Source organism: Heloderma suspectum, chromosome 1 (genome assembly GCF_057233095.1).
Source record: "Heloderma suspectum isolate Gila_16-S chromosome 1, 16-S_ref, whole genome shotgun sequence".
Lineage (NCBI taxonomy): Eukaryota > Metazoa > Chordata > Lepidosauria > Squamata > Helodermatidae > Heloderma > Heloderma suspectum.
This window is the reverse complement of record NC_139458.1, coordinates 287,722,993-287,746,801: the sequence shown is the minus strand read 5'-3', so window position 1 is coordinate 287,746,801 and position 23,809 is coordinate 287,722,993. Positions and strand designations below refer to the sequence as shown.

At 43.1% G+C, this 23,809-nt stretch overlaps 1 protein-coding gene across 1 annotated transcript in view; it reads right to left on the bottom strand.

The window, feature by feature from the left end:
• Nucleotides 1-23,809, bottom strand: part of MLIP (muscular LMNA interacting protein) — a 68,428-nt gene that overhangs the window by 19,486 nt on the left and 25,133 nt on the right. The window contains exons 7-12 of the mRNA XM_084830955.1: nt 22,849-22,932; nt 22,693-22,752; nt 22,081-22,125; nt 16,515-16,559; nt 11,355-11,480; nt 7,043-7,234 (exon numbers count right to left, since the gene is read on the bottom strand). Coding sequence (XP_084687081.1) covers nt 7,043-7,234; nt 11,355-11,480; nt 16,515-16,559; nt 22,081-22,125; nt 22,693-22,752; nt 22,849-22,932 — 552 coding nt within the window. The remainder of the gene's footprint in view (nt 1-7,042; nt 7,235-11,354; nt 11,481-16,514; nt 16,560-22,080; nt 22,126-22,692; nt 22,753-22,848; nt 22,933-23,809) is intronic.

Genomic DNA, 23,809 nt, shown 5'->3' with positions numbered 1-23,809 from the left:
GAAGAGGTGGAAAGAATACACAGAAGAACTATAGAGGAAGGATCTTAATGTCCCAGATAGCCATGATAGTGCGGTCACTGAACTTGAGCCAGACATCCTAGAGAGTGAAGTCAAGTGGGCCTTAGGAAACATTACTAACAACAAAGCTAGTGGAGATGACAGTATTCCAGCTGAGCTATTTAAAAACCTAAAAGATCATGCTGTGAAAGTGCTGCACTCAATATGCCAACAAATTTGGAACACTCAATAATGGCTGCAAGACTGGAAAAGGTCAGTTTACATTCCAATCCCAAAGAAGGGCAATACCAAAGAGTGTTCAAACTACCGTACAATTGCGCTCATTTCACATGCCGGCAAGGTTATGCTCAAAATCCTACAAGCTAGGCTTCAGCAGTATGTGAACCGAGAACTACCAGAAGTACAAGCTGGGTTTCGAAGAAGCAGAGGAACTAGAGATCAAATCGTCAACATTCGCTGGATCATGGAGAAAGCAAGAGAATTCCAGAAAAATGTCTATTTCAGCTTCATTGACCATGCTAAAGCTTTTGATTGTGTGGATCACAAAGAACTCTGGCAAATTCTTAAAGAGATAGGAGTACCAGACCACGTTACCTGTCTCCTGAGAAACCTGTACAAGGGTCAAGAAGTAACAGGAAGAACCGGACATGGAACAACCGATTGGTTCAAAATTGGGAAAGGAGTACAACAAGGCTGTATATTGTCACCCTGCTTATTTAACTTATAATATGCAGAGTACATCATGAGAAACGCCGGGTTAGATGAATCACAGGTTGGAATTAAGATTGCTGGGAGAATTATCAACAACCTCAGATACGCAGACGATACCACCCAAATGGCAGAATGCGAAGAGGATCTCAAGAGCCTCTTGTTGAGGGTGAAAGCAGAGAGTGCAAAAGCTGGTTTGAAACTCAACATTAAAAAAACTAAAATCATGGCATCTAGCCCCATCACTTCCTGGCATATAGAAGGGGAAGAAATGGAAGCAGTGACAGATTTTATTTTCTTGGGCTCCAAGATCACCGCAGATGGTGACTGTAGCCATGAAATTAAAAGACGCTTGCTCCTTGGGAGGAAAGCTATGGCAAACCTAGACAGCATAGCAGAGACATCACCTTGCCAACAAAGGTTCATATAATCAAATCTATGGTTTTCCCAGTAGCAACGTATGGCTGTGAAAGCTGGACTATAAGGAAGGCTGAGCGCTGAAGAATAGATGCTTTCGAACTCTGGTGCTGGAGAAGACTCTTATGAGTCCCCTGGACTGCAAGGAGGTCAGATCAGTCCATCCTAAAGGAAATCAACCCTGACTGCTCATTGGAAGGACAGATACTGAAGCTGAAGCTCAAATATTCTGGCTACCTAATGCGAAGAGAAAAGTCACTAGAAAATACCCTGATGCTGGGAAAGCTTGAAGGCAAAAGGAGAAGGGGATGGCAGAGGATGAGATGGCTAGATAGCATCACCGATGCAATGAATATGGACTTCAGCACACTCTGGGAGAGAGCGCAGGACAGGAAGGCCTGGCGTGCTATGGTCCATGGGGTCACAAAGAGTCGGACACGACTGAACAACTGAACAACAGCAACACTTATTCTGATACATAGATAGATGATAATTTATTCCTTGTGATTGGGAATTCAAACTCCCCCAATTTGTAGAAACCTTGGACTGTGGGTAGGGATTTACGACCCCCACTCACTGTTCTGGTTTGGGGCATCTGCGGTGGAGGGGAGGTGATCCGTCCCTCCCCCCGGAATCCTCCCCGGCTGGCTCCGCTCTGCAGCAAGTCCGCGGAGCCGCCAGCAGGGCCTATCCATAGCAGGACTTCCATCCGCTGCCAGTCTGCGGCCGCAAATGGCATCCGGTGTAGCGGATGCCATTTGCGTCCCTGCTTTAGCCGTGATAGGCTACGTAAATATTTACGTAGCCTATCACAAAAAGAGTAGCGACGCAAATGGCATAGCAGATGCCATTTGCGTCCCTGCTCTTCGCCGTGATAGACTACATAAATATTTATGTAGCCTATCACGGCTAAAGCAGGGACGCAAATGGCGTCCGCTATGCTGGACGCCATTTGTGGCCACAGACCAGGGCAGTGGACGGCAGCGGACGGCAGCGGACGGACCGGACTGGCCAGCAGCAGGTAGGGTCTGTCCGGGGAGAATTTCATGGGGTGGCGGAGGGGAGTGCCCCGTTCTGCCACGGACTCCAGGGGGCCAGATTCTAAAGAATCCGGCCTCATTGGAGTCCGTGGCGGAATTCTCCGCCATCCCTAAATGTGGGTTTTTCTACACGAGGCTGTTAATTCAGTGTATTTACTTTTGGTTTTGGCACAGAATTGAGATCTGAGCACTACACAGCGAGCGTTTCCTTTCCTGCTTTTCTGCTACATAACCTCTAGGTGACACTGTGGAATAGCAGAATAGTGCAATTACACAAGTGGAAAAAGCCTTTTCTTTCACTTTTACAGATGAAAGTGCTCTTTAAAAACAGAAGTGAAACTGGAGGGTCATGACATTGTCTAAAGAACCTGTGAACAAGCCTGAGTAGGGAATAACAAGCGCCCAAGAAATGCCTCGTGTAGAAAAGCTCTGTATCTGTCAAATCTATAGGGATGTACGAAAGTGACTTAGCTTTCGTGGATTATGTTGATGGTGGGCGGGGAGGCATTCCATCCCTCCCCCCGGAATCCTGGCCGGGGGGGAAACACTCCGTTCCTCCCCCCGGAATCCTCGAACGGACGGCTGTGCTCCGCGGCAGCTCTGCAGCTGGCCAGGCCCAGCCAGAGCTGGATTTCCGGCCGCGGAGGGCTCTGGGTAGGTAAAAAAACAAACAAAACGCGTACGCAAATGGCGGCGGCTATGGCCGCCGCCATTTGCATTCCTTCTTTTTGGCCATCTTAATCTACGTAAATATTTACGTAGACTATGACGGCAAAAATCAAGGGGAATGCAAATAGCGTAGTGGGCGCTATTTGCGTCCCTTTTTCATTCACCGTTTTAGCCTACGTAAATCTTTACGTAGCCTATCACATCTTTTTTTTCTTTTTTTTTACACACGCCTGGAAATGGTGGCGGCAGAGCTGGTTGGAAGACTGGCTGCCGCTGCCACTGCCGGAGCCGCCACCGCCCGGAAGATCCACCCCAGGTGAGTCTCGTCCCGGGGGGGATCCGCGGGGGGGTGGGGGGGCAGGCCCTTCCGCCACGGAGTTTGGGGGGCCGAATGCACTGGCATTTGGCCTCACCGAGATCCGTGGCGGAATTCTCTGACATCCCTACAAATCTACAGTTCATAGAAGAGGTGGAGGTAAAACCAACCTTTCACGTCAGCTAGCATTCATACACCATACTATATGGGGGAATAGTTTCACTTCACTTAAGTACATTGCACTTACATAGTATTGGTGTGTTTATAATGTGTGTGTATGTTGCTTCTGGCTGCCTTTCACTTAATTCATTTATTACATTTATGCATCACTTCCTACTGCAAAAGCAGCCATAAAGAATCTTACACAAAAAGGATACCCCCCCAAATCCATAATCCATATAACAGATAAGAAAGAGAGCAATCCTATGGTCCCTAGACCTATGGTCCCTGTGGGGCCATAGGATACTGCAGATCTCCTCCTCTGAGATCAGATACAGAGCTCCGACTTTGGAGAAGAAGACCCATCATGGATCTCCCTGCCCCAACCCATCTGTCATGGAAAGCTCCATAGTGGCTGCCAATCCTGAGGTCAGTGTCATAATCTCAGGAGGGGCATGTTGGGGGTGGGCTAGTGGGTGCAGAGGAGAGAGGCCATGGATCCAGTGAATCCACAGGCCTCTCAGCTTCCATTCCTACCCACAGCAAGGTAAGGGAGCTGGATGGGATCAAAGGCCTATCTAATGCAAAATACAGATAGGGAGGAACGGGAGGCCAAAAAGCCTCTATCATTCCACTCACCTGCCAGGCTTATTGGCAGGGCTTAGCATGCATGGAGGGCTCTGAGATTGGAACCTTCCATCTTGTGGGCATCAATCCAATAGGATTGTGCCCAAAGTAAATATAAACCGTAATTCAGAGATGGGCAGAAGGTAGATCTCTAGATGTTTTGGATTTCAATTCCCAGCATTCCTGAACATTGGCTCTGCTGGCAGGGGCTTATGGGTGTTGAACACCCAAATATCTGGAGATCTACCTTTCGCCCACCCCTGCCATAATCAATATAACACAGTAATGCAAATATAAACAGATACAACGAAAACACAATCTAAAAACAGTGTAATACTAGAAGTGTTCATCCACAATACACGGATTAAACACCCGAATACTCTTCCCCACCCACCCCTAAACCAGAACGAGCACAACAAAAGCAACTCACCACGGTTGGGCCATAACTAATGACCAAATGCTGGGGGTGGGGGACACAGTTGCAGTGTCCCCCGCTGTACAGCAAGTGAGCGAGCAAGCACACTGCCTCTCACCCGCTTGCCGCTTCCACAGCGCATCCACTTTCTGAAACAACCCAGGAACGTTCCCGTTAGTTGTGATGTCTGAACCCAGCACTCTGGCTTGTCAAGGATTAAACAACCCAGAGTTGTAACCCAACAACAAACCTGGGTTGTTTAGCAAAGCAGGTGCAACATGGAAGCGAAGGGTGCGCAGGAGCCAGGGCACTCGCCTCCTCACAATGGGCCCGACGACCCATGAGGTAAATAATTCATGGGTTGTCCTTCCGTGCGACCTGGGCCATTAAGTATTGCTATGAAATAGCAGGTTAAAAATACTTTGAAACAGGCAAACCAACCAACCAATAAACATTGTTTGAAGTGAAGCGTAACAAAAACCATTATGTAAGTGCTTAGCATTGTTGTCATTTCTGCCTGCTGCTCCCCTGCTGGGGCACAGAGAATCCCCAGCAGGCGGGCATGTGAGCCAGCCCTCAGAGGGTGAGCTTGATATTTTAGTCATGTCAGGGGTTTGGCAACTGGTGTGAACCAGCTCTAAGACAAAAGCTATTTTTCTGTTAAATTGAAATGAAACTGACTGTAAAGCATCAACAGACCCTATTTTTCACAAGGCTAATTTATATAATGACACTCCCTTGGAAGAATCCTTTAAAAAAAAAAAAAAAGCTTGCAGAATGAAGAATTGCTTTTTCAAAAGCTACGGAATTCCGCCTTTCGTTCAAGGAAGCTAGGTGTATTCTTCTCCTTAACAAACTTGAAAGTCCCTTCACTCAGCAAATCTCACTCTCTAGTGGTAGAATGAACACAGTGCAACATTAAGCCATATAGCTGGTTAATTCAGGCATTACGGTAGACGGTGGAAAGATTCATTTAAAATAAAGTTCAGATTAAAATGTGCGATAATGCCTGAGATAATGCCTGATTATTTTAAAATTATGCCAAAAAGAGGCTGTCCTTTCTAAAAATACCTAAATATAATCCAAGATAAAACTGAGATACTAACAAAACAAAGTTCTATAGCAAGTAGCTCTCTAGGTCTGGGATATGCAAAGTTTTTAAATATACACAGTTCGACTCATTTATATCCCATGAATTTCAAGGGACGTACATGCAACTTTTCTGGATCATTCCCATAACCTTTGGTTTGGCCTATGCGGTCTAGCATTAGTACTGAAGCTGATTATATTATGCCAGCCTTCTCCAACATGGTCAGCACCAGATAGGTTGGAGTACAACTCCCAGAATTCCTGACTATAAGCTATGCATGCACTGGGGCTGATGGGAGTTGAAGTCCAAAACATCTGTCAGGCATCAAGTGGGGGAGGCTGTATTATGTTCTCCATAAGGATGCTGCTAGATTTTGCATCCCCTTGATAAAATCTCCCACTCCATAAAGTTTAGCAATGCTCCCCATGTGATGTGGCTCCCCACCACCATCTATATCAGTGTCGGCCATGACACTGAGTGTGGGAAAGTGAAATTCACAAGAAGGCAATGCTATGTGGTAGTACTCCTAAATCTTACAGGGATGGGAAGATCTTGACACAGACGGCCCGGATATAATTGTCCCAATGACATACTTTGCAAGTCTTTTGGAAAGATGAATACGCACTTTGCTTATGAGCAGCTGCATATGTCCTACTGATGCCAAAGAGAGGACCTTCCAAGCGTCCTTAGGATGCCTAAAAGTGGTATTTGTCATGAACCACCCTGATTTGTTGTGAACCGTCCAGCAAACCATTTAGCAAAAGGAGGGATGGTTTGCACGATCACAGTGCGGGAAATAAGCCACGGTGGCTTGTTAACCCCGCCGTGCATGCTGGCCAGATTTCCTTAATTACCCTCGCTGGCGTGGCTTGCTGTATCATCCAAACCAGGGTGGCATGGCTTGTTTGCGGTGGAGGGTGGGGAGCAGCAACCCTCAAAGAACCCAACAATAGCCCATGGGTTATTTAGGGGATGTTGCCCCCTCAAAGCCATGCCACCTGGGTATGTACAACACAGCAAGCCACGCCAGCGAGGGTAATTAGGGAAATCCAGCTGGCATGTGATCAGCACACATGGCGTGGTTAATAAGCCCACCTGTTAATTGCCTGGTGATCATGCGAACCAGCCCTCTGTGAATGTGGCTATTCTTGAACAAAGGAATTTCAAAGACAGATGCCAACATGAAATCGCTGAAGTACAATCATCAGGAGATTCAATTCTATTTCCTGTGGTTTGAATAAGGGACAAAAGGTTGTTGTTGTTTTGATCACACTACATATGTTAACCAGCTGTCCACTACGATGCTGTCTGTGTGACTACCAACAATGTTTTGTAAATGGCAGCTGTTACAGCAATTACTGTCTGTACTTTTTTGCGTATCAGTTCCCTTTGACAACACAGTTTACATCTGCCCCCCCTCCAGCGTATGTATATAGACCTGCCAATTTGAGATTAGCACTTTGTGCATTTAATGAGGTGGACAGTATCCATGAAAGCTTATGCCAGAATAAATGTGTTAGTCTTTAAGGTGTCATACGGTGGTTGTTTTTGCCTGAAAAACATTTACCTTTTCTCTCTCTCACCTTATTATACAAAGCACTGTGACGGTAAGGACTATAAGAATGGTCATGGATATCTCCCATGATGGAAGCCAAATGGCTGAATGGTCCAGGAGTTAGTGAGTCAGCATGAGAAATGGCCTGCTGTGGATGCAATGGAGACTTAGTAGGTGGGTTCAGTTTAGTATGAAAAAAAATATGGGAAACAGATGAATCCTGGAAGAAAGAGAGGCAGAGAAAGAGCTTGGTTAATGGATGACAAAAGGCAGCCTGAGCTCAAGCCCAGTTTCCTTGAATTCCATAAGATTAATAATTAACTTGTTATTTCAGAATGGTTTTTTCAGATGTTTTCAGAATGATGTTAATATGGTTACTGTAGCAAGTTATTATGATTATAGTTTGAAAGGATTCCTTTTAAAAACATCTCAGTAAGGAATCTACTATTTTGCCCCAAGTGTTCCTATTTGAGCAGATACAATTGTTCATAAGATATCTGGCGAAGGAAACATTTAATATTGCAGTACCAAGTGTAGCTCATGAACGTCTCATTCCTTCCTTCCTTCCATCCATCCATCCATCCATCCATCCAGTATGACACTACGATCTCCACATCAAACCTGGCAACTCTTATTTGTGCTTTGCATGCTTACATACAGCAGCCTTGGATCTCTGCTGGAACACGAAAAATTATGACAGACTTGTGCTGATGGAAACCAGCACCCCACCCCTCCCCAGGAGCTCCTAACTGACTGCAGTGTTGAATCTCTTCTGTTTTCCTTCATGTTATTTATTTAGAAGAGTTACAATCAGCCTTTCAACTGAATGATCCTTAAGGCAGCTTACAACAGATTGCAATAATGCACACACCAAAACCGACCCGGCAACCCCGTAGATCAGGGCTGGGGAACCTCATGTCCATACCTGGCCCTCCTGTGGACCAAATCCGGCACTCCAGGATTCCCCAGAGGGACCCACCAATCCCCTGGCCCCACCCCCTATGGTCCCAACCACTGATCCATTGGTGGTCTCCCAGCTTTTGTGCAGTTTTTCCCCTTTTCTAAATGGTTGGAATGCGTCTCCGAAGGCTTAGATACTGGCAGTAAGAGCTTGAAGCTACAACATGCTGGTATTGTTTTGTATTTCTGACCCCACCCCTTTTGCCTCACCCCCTTTTGCCTTTGATCCTGCTGACCACTGGAATGTGGGGCCCAAGAGATTTTCTGAAATTAAATTCAGCCCTCATCCCTGTCTTAGATCTCTGGCCAATGGATGAAGCCAGACTGTACAGTTCTGTAGTCCTGGGCAACTGACAGTTGGACCTGATTTTGGCAGGGAGGAGGGAAGAAAGCTCCCTGTAGATGCCCCCTTTCTGGCTGATGGATGAGAACAGGTTGGTCTTGCTGTGATGTTCTTTTGGAAGGCAGGGGTTCAACCTGCCAGGGGCCCCTGAGCTTTTTATGTTGTAGCCTCTCAGTCCAGCACAGAGTTTGGTGTGCTGAAAGCCATGGATTCAATGGGATTAAGCACATCTAATTCTATTGTGGATTGTAGCAAGCGTGTAGAATAGGGTTTTTTCATTCCATTTTATTCATAAATATCTATCCCTATCTGTTATCCAGGCCACTTCATGAATCTGATGAAGATCAAACCACAATACATTGTTATTCTTTGAGGTGCCATGGAATTCTACGTTGTTTTGGATACAACCAATTATAGATACATGTATGTTTTGCTGTGACAATTGCCTTTGCCTTTAAGTAATGCTCCAGCTTTTAAGAGCATTTTCTTCTTGTTGCTTAAAAAATGTTTTTGTTAGGAATACCATCAAACATGATCAGAAGCTGTTTTTAAAACTCTCTGGGTCAATTTCATTACTCCATCAACTTACTTATTAATGTATTTGTCATGTTTATATCCTTCCTAGTCTTCCTTCAGAGTTGGTTAGTCTTAAAGAGAATGAATAGCCCAAAGTCATCCCAGGAGCCTGGTGGCTGAGGGCCAACACAGACATTTCTTTAGATGTAGGTTTAGCAGCTATGTATTCTTTTCACTTTTACTCCCCAAAAAGTGCAGAGGCCCTGATCCAGATCTTAAAAGCCTCCTTACCCCCACCACTCTGGATTAGTGCCCTTGAGACTACTCTAGAGCAACAGGGGTGGGGGGAGACGTAGCTGCTAGATATACTTTTAAAGTAATGTCTGTTTTGGCCTTGAGTGGGGTTTGGAACCTGGGGTGAAACCCAAAATTGTGAGCAGAAGTCAAGGTTGTGTGATGGATCTTTTCCTTCCCCCCTCTGCCCCTGCCCCACAAGACTTTCCAGAGGGACCTACTGAACTTTCTGGGCTATGTTTTATGTTGCTGCATTGGGAGGGGGGAAGTTGTCCAAAATCAGGCAAAGGAATCCTGCACTACTTGTAAAAGCTTCCCAATTTTGGCAATCCCCCCAACCCTACCACACACACTGCAAGACACAGCACTCTGTGTTTGGCAGGTGAAAAGGCTGATGCCACTTTTGCATTATCCAGAATTTGCAGCATGTAACAATCCCCAAGGGTTTTGTGCTTGTATAGCAGCAAAAGTATATAGATGCTAAGATTTATTTGATAAAGGGGAACCTCTCTCCCATGCAGATGTTCTGAAAAGAACTGTTGTCTTTTTATCAGTATCTGCAACGGTGTCACTTTCTTCACCTGAATCCCATTAAGAAGGCAGCCAAGGGCCCACCTACTTCTTTCAAATCTTTTATAGAAGCTGCTGTTACTTCAAACAAAGGTTTAATATCATCGGTTTTTAAAATACTCCAAAGGCCATTACTGGACGACAAGCCATCCTATGTGCAGGCACGGGAGACTGACTTAGGTGAGTCTTTGGAAGGAGGTGATTGGCCGTGTATTTGGACGTCTTTTGCATCTTTATCAATCAACATTAATATAAAGGAAGCACAATACACAGTCCTCAATAGGTGGTACGTTACTCCTGCAAGGCATAGCCTAATATTTTCAAATTATAGTCAATATTGTTGGAAGAGGTGTGATCAGATTGGTTCATCCATTCATCTTTGGTGGAAATGTTCCATAGTGCAGGAGTTTTGGAACATGATTGCTGATTACTCTCAGGAATTTCTTCACGTTAGACCACTGGTAACTCCTAAAGCCTTGCTTCTTCATCTTTTTTAAAGTAATTACCCTGGATTACTGATAAAGACCTTCTTAAGCAAAGACCTTCTTTCAGCTGTAAAGTCATGTATAGCATGTAACTGGAAGTCTCCAAAGCAACCAACTAAAGAGCAGTGGGTGATAAAATTTGGGAGACTACAGACTATGTATAAATATACTGAGCAAGTGCTGCAAGCAAGGCACCTTAACTTTAAGAAAGATATTATGGCACCATGGTTTCCATTTATTTCCTGTGTTGAAGGTCTTCAAACGTTTCATCAAATTCCAATCAAGTACAGTTGCCTATATTTTTTCTGACTACTCACACACACACAAAATAACACACACTCACACATGCTCCTTTTATATGCTGTATACATGGTACTTTTACTCCTTCATTAGGTACTGAGTTCCTAATTAGGCCATTTCACTGTAGATGTTCCATAAGCAGAGCAGTTATAGACTAAGAATTATAATTAGTGAATGCCTTTGTTTCTTTAAAGGTAAAAAAAGGTAAAGGTGTCCCCAACCAGTCGTGTCCGACTCTAGGGTGTGGTGCTCATCTCCATTTCTAAGCCGAAGAGCCAGCACTGTCCGAAGACGCTTCCGTGGTCATGTGGCCGGCATGACTGAACACCAAGGTGCAAGGAACGCTGTTACCTTTCCCGCCAAAGCGGTACCTATTTATCTACTTGCAATTTCTTGCTTTCGAACTGCTAGGTTGGCAGAAGCTGGGACTGAAGACGGGAGCTCACTCCGTCACGCAGCACTCGGGTCTCAAACTGCTGTCCTGCTGACCTTCCAGTCTGCAATTCATTGACTTAACCACTAAGCCACCATGGCCCCTTTTTGTTTCTTTAGTGATCTTGAATTATTATTATGTATGTTGTTCTTCTTTCTGTTGCCTTTATTTTGTTAACTTTTTTTTTAGATCAGGCATTAAAATGCAGCATTTAATTGTGAAAGTGCAAAAAAGCTCAATTTCCTCTTGAGTATTTACATTATTCCAATATACTACAGTGCCACCTAGAGGTTATGTAGCAGAAAAACAGGAAAGGAAACCAAAAGGAGATACAGCAGATTAACAGTGGATTAACAGCCTCATGTAGAGAAGCTCAGAGTTCCAAACAAGCAAAGGAAATCATGAGAACTGAGGCTGAATTAGGAGGGGGGGAATGTACCTGTTCAGTTTCAGGATCAGTGGTTTCTTCTAGGTACTTTTTGAACGGGTTTGGTTGGATGGGCTCCTCTTCTTTTACTATAATTTTTGCTTTCACCATTGTTGGACGGATGACACCAGGCTTTGTCTTGTTTTCAGGAAAGAGCAAGGTAGAGATTTACTTGTTCATATATAATCAAAGCTATGGAAAATTGAATTGATTGTTCGATATTAATTTTCCAGTCTTAAATACACAATACAGATACTGCACATCCCTCTTTGTCCAATTCCAGGATTGTTAAAATGAAAGAGGAACTCCTACACTCTTCCATTCTGCTGCATGTCTGGCTTTCCACATTTTCAGCCTTATTCGAGCTGCCACTGAAAATCTACTTTCCTTCATAGCAAGGATGTCCGTACACTGACGAGTTCCCAACCCCTTGTGTTCTACTGGAATGATCACAACACTCCAAACTCCAAAGCCTGAAAGGTGGCCCAGAGGCTCTGTCCCCTTTGCCATCCCAATCCAAAAAAGAAAGCATGTGAATTTCCTAGATCCTTGAATAACTAAATGTCTGGATGGTACGAGTGCTTAGTTCAGCGTATTTTATTTGGTACATTTATGTCCTGTTTTTCTTCCATCATGAAACTCAAAGTGGCATGTATGTATGTTAACAGAGAGAATAAAATACAGTGTTGTGTGTGAGACAGAGAGACTGGGTTGTGGAGTGGAGGAGGATTAATGGAATCATGGGTGTTGCTCACAGTAGGTATATGGAGCCTGTGCTCCAAATCTCTTTCTGAGTGCCCTGAATTTCAGCCCGCCTCTAGGGGTGTGAATGTTCTTTTCCCTACAAGGTTTTTTTGGGGGGAACACAGGGATAGATTGGGGTACAAGTAGAGTGTCTGGGGACCAGTCAAGCTGCTCAGTTGGCAGCAGCCAGCTGGACAGAGGCCTAAAGGAAGAGGAGCCCAGAAATAGAGGCCCCAAGGAAGAAGCTTCTCCTCTTCCTTCCCAGTACCCCTCACTTCCCATTGTGCAAAAGTCCTTCTCTCTCATTTTCATTTCCATTTCCATAACCAGTTTCTCAGCCTGGTCCAAATCTTGTATCCTAGTCCCCCACCCTACCCGTTTTCTGCCCCAACATGCAATTAATCTGTGGGATTTGTTGCCACAAGAATGTGTGAGGCCTCTGACCTTGATGGCTTTTACAAAATTAACGATTAGATAAATTCATGGAGGAGAGGTAATAACTAACTTAAGTCCCATTGATTTCAATAGGTCCACTTTTAAGTATTACTAAGTCTGGATCCAAACTATTGTGTGTTTTTTTCAATACATTTTAGCCTTTTAGTTCTGTTGTTTTAAATCTGTTATTGTATTTTAAATCTCTGCATTGCTGCTAGGTTTTATTTTGGCTTTACTTTTAAACTTTATATTGCATTTTATGCTGTATTTTGTGGTTTTAATTGCTATGAACTTTGGCTATTGGGTGGAATAGAAACATAATTAATTAATCAATCATGGCAGTTCTTACATTTTCAATGACCAGCAGCTGGCCACAGTTGAGGATTCATCCAATAGGGCCGAGCTCATCACCACTATTGCTACTGCTGCTACTACAACGGTGGTGGTGGCCCGTCTGTGGAACACCTTTCCCAGAGAGGCTCACCTGGCACCTGCATTGTGATTCTTTTGGCTCCAGGTGAAGACCTTTTTATATTCCCAGGCATCTTAGGAACTGTTTTTAGTGCGCGTAGAACTTTACACTGTTTTATCCCTGTTGCTGACTTTATTTCTGGTTTTATTATGTGTTGCTGCTAGTTTTATCTCACTTTTATCTGATTTGTTTTATTGTCTTATTTTTATTTTCTGTTTTTAATTAGTGCAATGCCCAGGGAATGTAGGTCATTGAGTGCTTTAAAATGTAATACATCTTTGTACTGTGTTATCCTTGTTGCTGATTTTATTTCTGGCTTTATTGTGTGCTGCTGCTGGTTTTATTCTGGATTGTTATCTGACTTGTTTTATTTTGCTTTTATCTGAGTTGTTTTATTGTCTTATTGCTACTTTGTATTTTTATACTTTTAATTTGTACACCATCTAGAGAACATAGCCTATTGGGTGGTTAAAAAAATGTAATAAACAAACACTACTACAATAACAACGTCATTTTCATATGGTAATGCTTTCTACTGAATACATCTTTAAAAGGTGAGAGCCTGGAACAGATGTAGTACATATCAGTCTCACCTGTTGGGAACGGAGTTAGAAGGAAGCTTCAACTACGTTAACAATCGTGCGAAAAAGTGGCTGTTCCAGACCTTTCCATGCCTGATCTCTACTTATAAGATGTCAGGGGGACACTGTAGCTTCATACAGCAAAGTTTCAATTTTTCCAATGCAAAGCGTTCTACTGAACTGAATAATAAATGACTTCAAATGCTTTTTCTGTCATTGTTCTACCAGGGCTATATTTCACTGGGAAAATATCACAGAACATTTTGTATTATCAAAAAAATCTTCAATTATAAAAGCAATAAAAGTAAGGAGTCTCACACAACCACTCAGAGAGCAATAAAACGTCCTTTTCATGTGTCAGAAAATCCAAAGGAAAATGCCTTGGATAAAAAAGGACTAATTTGTTAGTTCCCCCCTGCCAAATAAATTATTTTTCTCTGTAAATGCCTAAGTGGGAAAGGCAATTATTTTATTTGCTTCTGTGTTTATGGAGGGACAAATTCCATGGATGTTCACCCTTTTGACATAAAACTACTATATTTCTACGTGTAAAAAATAAACACTTAATCTTGCGAGTTATCTTTTGGCAGTCCACAGAGACTCAAGTATAGAATAGTATAGTAGAATCATAGAATAGTAGGGTTGGAAGGGGCCTACAATGTATTCTTCTTGGATTACATTCTTCATCTGTTGCCTTGCAGTAAAGGGAACATCAAGCCCTAATATATGATCTATGGAAGGCAGTGCTTGAGATATATATCACCTAGATTTTCTTCTGCCCTATTAATGGCCTCCCACTTCCCCGTTTCCCTCATCACTTTGTAATTAGGGATGAATATTTCATTTACTCAAAATTCAATGTGGTTTTACTCCAACTATTTATTACCCATGGTGACTTTCGGGGGGGGGGGGGAATTTTGCCAGACATTGCCCTCATGCTTCCAAAACCTATTTTCATAGTCATAAGGACTAGAAACTTCATTTTAAATGAAAAGGAAGGTGAAATTTTCACTGAAATAATGCTATGCTTGCACACAGCCCTGTTCCTAATGGCTGGATTGCGCTTGATGACTGGACCTTCCAATATTACTTTCAGTCCTGTAATGCTATGAAGTGAAATACATAATAAGGTTCCACTCATGACCTGTAAATGAAGAGAAGGCATTTAAAGATGCATGTAATTACTGCTCACAGCCCCCAAAGCAGTGGTTCTCCACTTTATATTTATTGACATAAACAGCTTGCTGAATTTTTCTTTTCAGTTAATAAAATTATGTAACCCTAAAGCTCAGTTGCCTGCCTAAAAACATGATACACTGTGCTCTGATTGAATGCAGTTTAATTGCAGACTGCAGAGTCCTTTTAAATAGCAGGACCTTAAAAATCTGCTGCATTTATTTGATTCCTAAGGAAGTATTTCAGAAAACCTCTCCTTCAGTCACTTCAAAGTTGTTGTCCTGCTAGCCAGGGGTGGGTAACTTGTGGCCCTCCAGGTGTTTGACCTACAACTCCCATCAGCCATAGCCTGCATAGCAAATGATGAGGCATGATGGGAGTTGTAAGCCAAACCGTCTGAAGGGCCACACTTTGCCCACCCATGCACTAGGCAAACCACATCCCTGCTTCAACAGGAGGCAGATATTTTGTGTGCTGGACACTGTTCCCATGCATCCCATGGGTGTCTCTGCTTCCCAGGAGCATTGCTGATGCCACGTTGCACTCTGCAGGGAATAGTGTTGAGCAGGAACAGTCTAAGGCATGGGTGCTTAACCTTCTCAGCCCCAAGAGCCGCATCTAATGTCAGCTGGGGAGCCATGGGCTGCACATGCATGCACACGCACTTTCCCCGCCCCCACATCTCCCCTCCATGCTCACTGAGATCTAGGGATCACTGAGGCTTGGGTTGGAGGTTTCTTGCTCTTCTGCCGCTTCTAGCAATGGGAAAGCAGTGCTCTGGGAAGCAGTGTTTCTTTCTGCTGGAAAAATGAGTGGGATCCTGCTGGCTTCAGGGGCTGCACAGGAAGTGGCCAAGGGCCGCATGAGGTTGTGCAGCCCAGTCTAAGGCTTTATAAAACCAGAACCAAATACTGAAATATTCCCCTTGCCACATCACTCTCCACAAATCCTGATGGTCCACACATCCTCAATTATTATAGCTGGCCCAGATTCCAATTTTAAGCTTGTTTACTCTTGGTTACTCACTGAAATAAGGTCAGTGAGGCTGACACCCTACCAATGTGTTAGGACGGCAGCCAGGTTCATACCGTCCTTGAGATGTTGCCATTCACCCACCCAACATGCTGGGCATATTGCATTCCACCCCCTCGGAGTCCATCATGCTTTCTGTTAATTTGTAATAAAATTCATACACTGACACCTTGATGTAACTACTAGAAGCCATACGTTGGATGGGGAATCTATGGGCAAAATGGCGGCTGCAAGTGCCATTCCTTTGCCCATTTCTCTAGCAAGTGCCATATGCTTGCCCATGCACTAGCTGGGGCTGCACGCTTACCCTGATTAGCACCCTCCTATCAGCTTTTGGGGAGGGGGTAAAAGAGCTGGATTAAGTCTCCATTCCCCCTTTCCATCAAATAGCTGATCACCAGACACAGTAAATAGCAACTTTGGGGGGAAACACCAGTGCGTGTGTGCATGTCTGTGTGGGGCCGGGGAGGTTGTTTAGAAGGAAAACAGCATGTGCATGGAGAGAAAGGGTTAACCCACTGCCTGTGAACTGTGGACCTGATCTGGATTGGTGCCCAACACAACACGACTCCTTTTCCTGAAAAAAGGAAGTTGCCGGTTCTCAGCTCACTTTTAAAAATGAGTGCTTGATGTTATGTGTAGTTTGGCCCCAGTCAGGGCTATTGCATGCATGGAAGTTTGGATCAGAGCCTGTTTTGGTTAGAAAAGTGGTAGTTTAGACATGAAACATACCTTTGGGCTCTCAGGCACTGCAGACCCTGATAAACAGAAGTTAGCCTGAAACAAAATATACACAATATTAATTCAACTTTTAAAAAAACCATTAATTTTAGTCATTTTAAGAGAAATGAAGTTGAAAAAGAGGATTTAGTAGTGCACACTTCTTCTGTAGGTTTTGGCAGACTTTTTTTGTCTTGGGAAAAAGTTCAGATGGTGGTTTAAAACCTCCAAAGAAACGATAGCTCAGGTTTTGTTTTTCAAAGTAGAATAAACAGGAAACATTTCATAGCAATATTATAGAACCATTGGAAAAGTAAACAAAGGAGAAAGGGAGCCCAAATGAATGCTATTTCCACTAGCAATGTGCTGAATTGCACGAAGCATAGCACCCATTTTTCAACTGTACGCATATTATATTTGAGTCTCAGTTTGATATAACTGTAGTATTTATGACAAATGAGTAACTCATAAACTTTATACTCATAAATGAGTATTTATGACAAATGAGCATAGTTGTTATACTCTACAAACTGATCATTTGGAAAGTCATAGGCAGTTACAATTGGAACAGTGTCCCAAGCATCGTTTTATGAGTTTTACTATTTCCGCAGAGTGAGAATGAGCTCTTTCATTCCCTTTCCCAGTCATTACAGGCCAGCCCAGCAGAACACACAATAAAATCCCATATCACCTCTCTAGCTACATATTGCATTGACTAAGCAATATAGAAAACAAAATAAGCTGAATAAATGTTTTGTTTCTTCTCCTTGAACAAGGAATTCTGCAATGAGCCATCAGGAAGGCCAAGAAGCCACATCATTACTAAGGTGGCCATGTGTCCTACTTTACAGAGGACAGTCCTCTGTTTGACGGTGTCCTCTGATTGAAGAGCTGTCCCATTCAAGTCTAGTTTAAGGTAATGGACCCTAAGAATGGGGACCCCTTGAATTTGCTCAACAGTTAGCACCTGGACAGCAGAATCAGCAAGCACACAGGTCATCTGGCCAATTTTCCCACTATGGTGAGATGCATTGTTATTATAATTATAGCAATTATTTCTAAATTTGGATTTGTACATATAAATTAGACTATGCAAAATGTATGCATACCCATGTCTTTGTTTCTGGAGATATGTAAATGGCCACCATAATCCTAACTGACAAATAGACAAGTTGTAAAATTAGTCATGCATATGAACTAGGTTTTCATGTTAACTAAAACTGCAGCATTAACCTATCCTGAAATTTAAAACATTACCTTGAGAATTAATGTTTATTCTCTCTCTTTTTCCCTCTACCTCAGCAAGTGTGTATAGAAGGAAAATGCATATGTGATTCTATTACATTTAATACCTCTACACCACCACGTTGTAAACAAAACATTTGTGATATTGTAGAACTGCATAAATTTACAGTGAGAAAATATCAGTACTGTGGAATTGTTTAACTGATACTTTTTACACTGCCTTGACAAGACAAATTTGATTGTTTAAATATAAACAAATTCTCCATTATCCAAGAAAAACACATTTTATTCATTAGCGCTATAGGTTTTCCCCACTATCTACAAGATAGGGTGGGAGGGTGCTCTTGCATTCATGCCCTGCTTGTTGGTTCCGGGTCAATAGCTGGTTGGCCACTGTGTGAACAGAATCCTGGACTAGATAGTTGTTGTTGTTGTTCAGTCGTTACGTCGACTGACGCTCTCTCCCGGAGTGTGGTCAAGTTCATATTCATTGCATCGGTGATGCTATCTAGCCATCTCATCCTCTGCCGTCCCCTTCTCCTTTTGCCTTCAAGCTTTCCCAGCATCAGGGTCTTTTCCAGGGAGTTTTCTCTTCGCATTAAGTGGCCAAAATATTTGAGCTTCAGCTTCAGTATCTGTCCTTCCAATGATGAGCAGTCAGGGTTGATTTCCTTTAGGATTGACTGATTTGACCTCCTTGCAATCCAGGGGACTTGTAAGAGTCTTCTCCAGCACCACAGTTCGAAAGCATCAATTCTTCGGCGCTCAGCCTTCCTTATAGTCCAGCTCTCACAGCCATATGTTACTACTGGGAAAACCATAGCTTTGATTATATGAATCTTTGTCAGCAAGGTGATGTCTCTGCTTCTTACTATGCAGTCTAGGTTTGCCATAGCTTTCCTCCCAAGGGGCAAGCATCTTTTAATTTCATGGCTACAGGCACTGTCTGCGGTGATCTTGGAGCCCAAGAAAATAAAATCTGTCACTGCTTCCATTTCTTCCCCTTCTATATGCCAGGAAGTGATGGGGCCAGATGCCATGATCTTAGTTTTTTTAATGTTGAGTTTCAAACCAGCTTTTGCACTCTCCACTTTCACTCTCAACAAGAAGCTCTTTAGATCCTCTTTGCTTTCTGCCATCAGGGTGGTATCGTCTGCGTATCTGAGGTTGTTGATAATTCTCCCGGCAATCTTAATTCCAACCTGTGATTCATCCAACTCGGCGTTTCTATGATGTACTCTGCATATAAATTAAATAAGCAGGGAGACAATATACAGCCTTGTCATACTCCATTCCCAATTTTGAACCAATCGCTTGTACCATGTCCGGTTCTTACTGTTGCTTCTTGACCCTTGTACAGGTTTCTCAGGAGACAGGTAAGGTGGTCTGGTACTCCTATCTCTTTCAGAATTTGCCACAGTTTGTTGTGATCCACACAATCAAAGGCTTTAGTGTAGTCAATGAAGCAGAAATAGACATTTTTCTGGAATTCTCTTGCTTTCTCCATGATCCAGCGAATGTTGGCGATTTGAGCTCTAGTTCCTCTGCCTCTTCGAAACCCCACGTGTACTTCTGGTAGTTCTCGGTTCACATACTGCTGAAGCCTAGCTTGTAGGATTTTGAGCATAACCTTGCTGGCATGTGAAATGAGCGCAATTGTATGGTAGTTTGAACATTCTTTGGCATTGCCCTTCTTTGGAATTGGAATGTAAACTGACCTTTTCCAGTCTTGTGGCCACTGTTGAGTGTTCCAAATTTGTTGGCATATTGAGTGCAGCACTTTCACAGCATCATCTTTTAGGATTTTAAATAGCTCAGCTGGAATACTGTCATCTCCACTAGCTTTGTTGTTAGTAATGCTTCCTAAGGCCCACTTTATCATGCCTGTCTTTGCACAAATCATTCCCTTGATGTCTTCGATTTTCTTGAAAAGTCTTTCCCATTCTATTGTTTTCCTCGATTTCTTTGCATTGTTCATTTAAGAAGGCCTTCTTGTCTCTCCTTGCTATTCTCTGGAAATCTGCATTCAGTTGGATATATCTTCCCCTTTCTCCCTTGCTTTTCACTTCCCTTCTTTCCTCAGCTACTTGTAAAGCCTCATCATACAGCCACTTGGCTTTCTTGCGTTTCTTTTTCTTTGGGAGGGATTTCGTTGCTGCCTCCTGAACAATGTTACGGACCTCCGTCCATAGTTCCTCAGGCACTCTGTCTATCAGGTCTAATCCCTGAAATCTATTCCTCACCTCCACTGTATATTCATCAGGGATATGATTTAGGTCATACCTGAATTGTTTAGTGGTTTTCCCTACGTTCTTCAATTTCAGCCAAAATTTTGCAACAAGAAGCTCATGATCTGAGCCACAGTCAGCTCCAGGTCTTGTTTTGACTGACTATATAGAGCTTCTCCATCTTTGGCTGCAAAGGACATAATCAATCTGATTTCGATATTGACCATTTGGTGATGTCCATGTGTAGAGTCGTCTCTTGTGCTGTTGGAAAAGAGTGTTTGCTATGATCAGCGTGTTCTCTTGGCAAAACTCTATTAGCCTTTGTCCTGCTTCATTTTGTGAAGCTTCACCAAGGCCATGCTTGCCTGTTATCCCGGTGATTTCTTGACTTCCTACTTTAGCATTCCAATCCCCTATGATGAAGAGGACATCTTTTTTGGGTGTTAGTTCTAGAAGGTGTTGTAGGTCTTCGTAGAACCGATCAACCTCAGCTTCTTCGGCATCAGTGGTTGGGGCATAGACTTGAATTACTGTGATGTTGAATGGTTTGCCTTGGATTCGTACTGAGATCATTCTATCATTTTTGAGATTGTACCCCAGTACTGCTTTTCCCACCCTTTTGTTGACTATGAGTGCTACTCCATTTCTTCTAAGGGATTCTTGCCCACAGTAGTAGATATGATGGTCACCTGAATTAAATTCGCCCATGCTTGTCCATTTTAGTTCGCTGATTCCCAAGATGTCGATGTTCAATCTTGCCATCTCATGTTTGACCACCTCCAGCTTACCTTGATTCATTGATCTGACATTCCAGGTTCCTAAACAATATTGTTCTTTACAGCATCGGACTTTCTTTTCACCACCAGACACATCCACAGCTGAGTGTCCTTTCGGCTTTGGCCCAGCCGTTTCACTCTTTCTGGCGCTACTTGGAAATATCCTCTGCTCTTCCCCAGTAGTATATTGGACACCTTCCAACCTGGGGGGCTCATCTTCTGGCGTCATATCTTTTAGCCTTGTGATACGTTCCATGGGGTTTTCTTGGCAAGAATACTGGAGTGGGTTGCCATTTCCTTCTCCAGTGGACCACATTTTGTCAGAACTCTCCACCATGACCTGTCCATCTTGGGTGGCCCTGCACAGCATAGTTTATGGCTTCACTGAGTTACGCAAGCCCCTTCGCCACTGCAAGGCAGTGATCCTGGTCTAATCCAGGAGGGCTCTTCTTATGTTCTTATAACCTTTCATTTTCATCTAACCATCCCAGGGAGGCTGTGAAACTATTGAACTGGTCTGTGCAGAATGTTTTGGGATGGATAAGGGCAAAGAAGCTGAAACATAATCCAGAAAAGATGTACATACTCTGTGGGTGGAGTATTCTGGATGGAGGCTTGCAACCTGTCCTAGACATGGTTGCATTCACCTGAAGGACCAAGTACACCATTTGAAAGTTCTCCTGGAGTCAGCATTAACTGAGGATACTCAGATGACTGCAGGTACCACAAATACTTTTTACTAGTTTAGCCTGGTACACCAACTGCTGGTAATACCAACTGCTACTTATAGTAGCTAAGTGAAAAAAAAATCCAACTAGACTTGAAGATGTCTGTTCCTAGGATCTGCTGTATGGGGAGTTATTATGACAGAACTGCTGCAGGGAGAAAAGATGGATAAGACATAATGCCTCATTAAATGCTAATGCCTTCAGGCCTTCATTCCCCAGAGATGGGTTTCTGTCATTCAGTTTGGTGGGTGTAAAAGTTACTGCAGTTACAATGTGTAATGTGAACTTGAATATGGTATGCTTGTTGCCAACAAAACTAAAGATATTATGATCACTGCGTAATTCCTCGCAAGAGAGAGAAAGAGAAATGTCAGAGCACAAAACTGTCTGGAAATGCCACTCTCAGATCTGGATGTTCTTCTCCTAATCCTTAGCATGTGGGGCTCACTGTAATTACTCAGTGTTGAGGGGGAAAGTACTCTGCACATGCACAGAAGTGCTTTCCTCCATTCATGCATTCCAAGATTGAACTCTGCTATTGAAAACAGATGCCAATGCTGAGCCCGGGCACAAATTACAGCCTAGTTATGATGGTACTTACAAATCTTGTTTCCCGTCCAGCTGGTCTCTGTGAAGCTGTAGACATCTGTAAGTCATGATTAATCAACTGAATAATATGATGGCAACATGGGTCAGATAGTTCTATGTGCATTGTGCAGATAATTTTTGCCAAACTGTTGCATTCAGGCACTCCTGGCTTTTAACCCATTACTACCAAACAGCAATAAAGGTAAGTAAGATACACATTTAATCAACAGATTCTACACAGGGAAGAAGAAGGAAAAAGTCTCATTGAGACCATTTAAACATGTTAATAAATGGTGGCCTATTATTGTAACAACTGATTAATCCCAACAGTCAAGAGCATTCTTCAACCCTAATGTATGTGTATGAGCGTGTGTGTGTCTGCGTGCATGTAAATATTTTAAAGTGTAAAGGAGCTAAAGTAAACATGGAGATATAGAAGATGCATTACTTTCCTTAATATTGTGCATGTTTAAAATGAAAAAGAAGGCATACCATCCATATTAACGGAATTTGAACCTTCTTATTTGTTAATGTAGTTCTTGTTTTAAGCAAATAAAATTATTGCTTTCTATGTCTGAATTAGGTAACATGTAACCCAATTTCTAAGGGAATAATATTCACTTACATTGCCTATATCTGAATCCGATATGTTCTGCAGGGAGCTTGGAGAAGAATCACATCGACGCTAAAAAGAATGAGTGGAAAATTACAGGCGCTCAGTTACAGAAACCGAAAGAGGGAAAGAAAGCATAGAAAGAAGCTGCTTTAGACATCTGCATACCATAGAGAGAGGGTCCTGTAAGACTTGATCAATAGCAGCACACAGCTCTTCAGTTTGTTGCCTGAGCTGGGCAGGGGAACAGATCTATAAGATTTTTAGAAAGAGATGATTGGCCCCATGTTTCTGAACTTCAGACAAAGGCTATGTTTGCACCATCCCTGTTGCACATGTTCTGCTGCTTTCACTACTGGGATCAGCTTGTACCACAAACATTGCCTTGTGTGTCCTTGTCTTGCTGATCCCCTCTCTCAGTCTGAGTTCTTCTATAGACAAGCACAAAGGGTGGCATTGTGCCGATTTGCTGAGTGCAAACCTTGTCATGTTATCCATTGGAGTGCCCTTCGGATGCCCAAGGAATGGTTATTCATCCTCCATTTGTTCTCTGTTCCTTCCTTCAACTTATTATCTCTGGCAACATGCTTGTTATCTTCTCCATCCCATTTTTCTCCAAGCAAGGTTGCCCACTCTTCATCTGGCTCCAAATATACAGTGCTGTCAAGCATCTGGGGGTTTTGCATAAGAACAGACCACCAGAACTCCCCAACGGGCCTCTTGACACAATGCCACCCAGACGATGCATATTTCACCCTGCTGCTTTGATGTCTTTGCACCAATAACACATTAATTTCTAAAAGGCCCATTGAGATGGTCAAGGTACAACCACCAACATCTTGGGTCAAGGGTGGGCAATTTGTGGCCCTCCAGATTCTTTGGACTACAACTTCCATAATCCCTCACCATTGACTATGTTGGCTAAGGCTGATGGGAGTTGTAGGCCAAAACATCTGGAGATCCACAAGTTGTCCACCCATGGCCTGCATCTTATGGGACCCATGGTGATCTGCAAACACAAATATTTATTCACTGTGGACAATTCTGAGTTAGGAAAGACTAGTGGAAATTGAGATGTGCCCAGAAATGAAGTGAATTTAATTGGGATGATTTAAACACAGAGAGATTA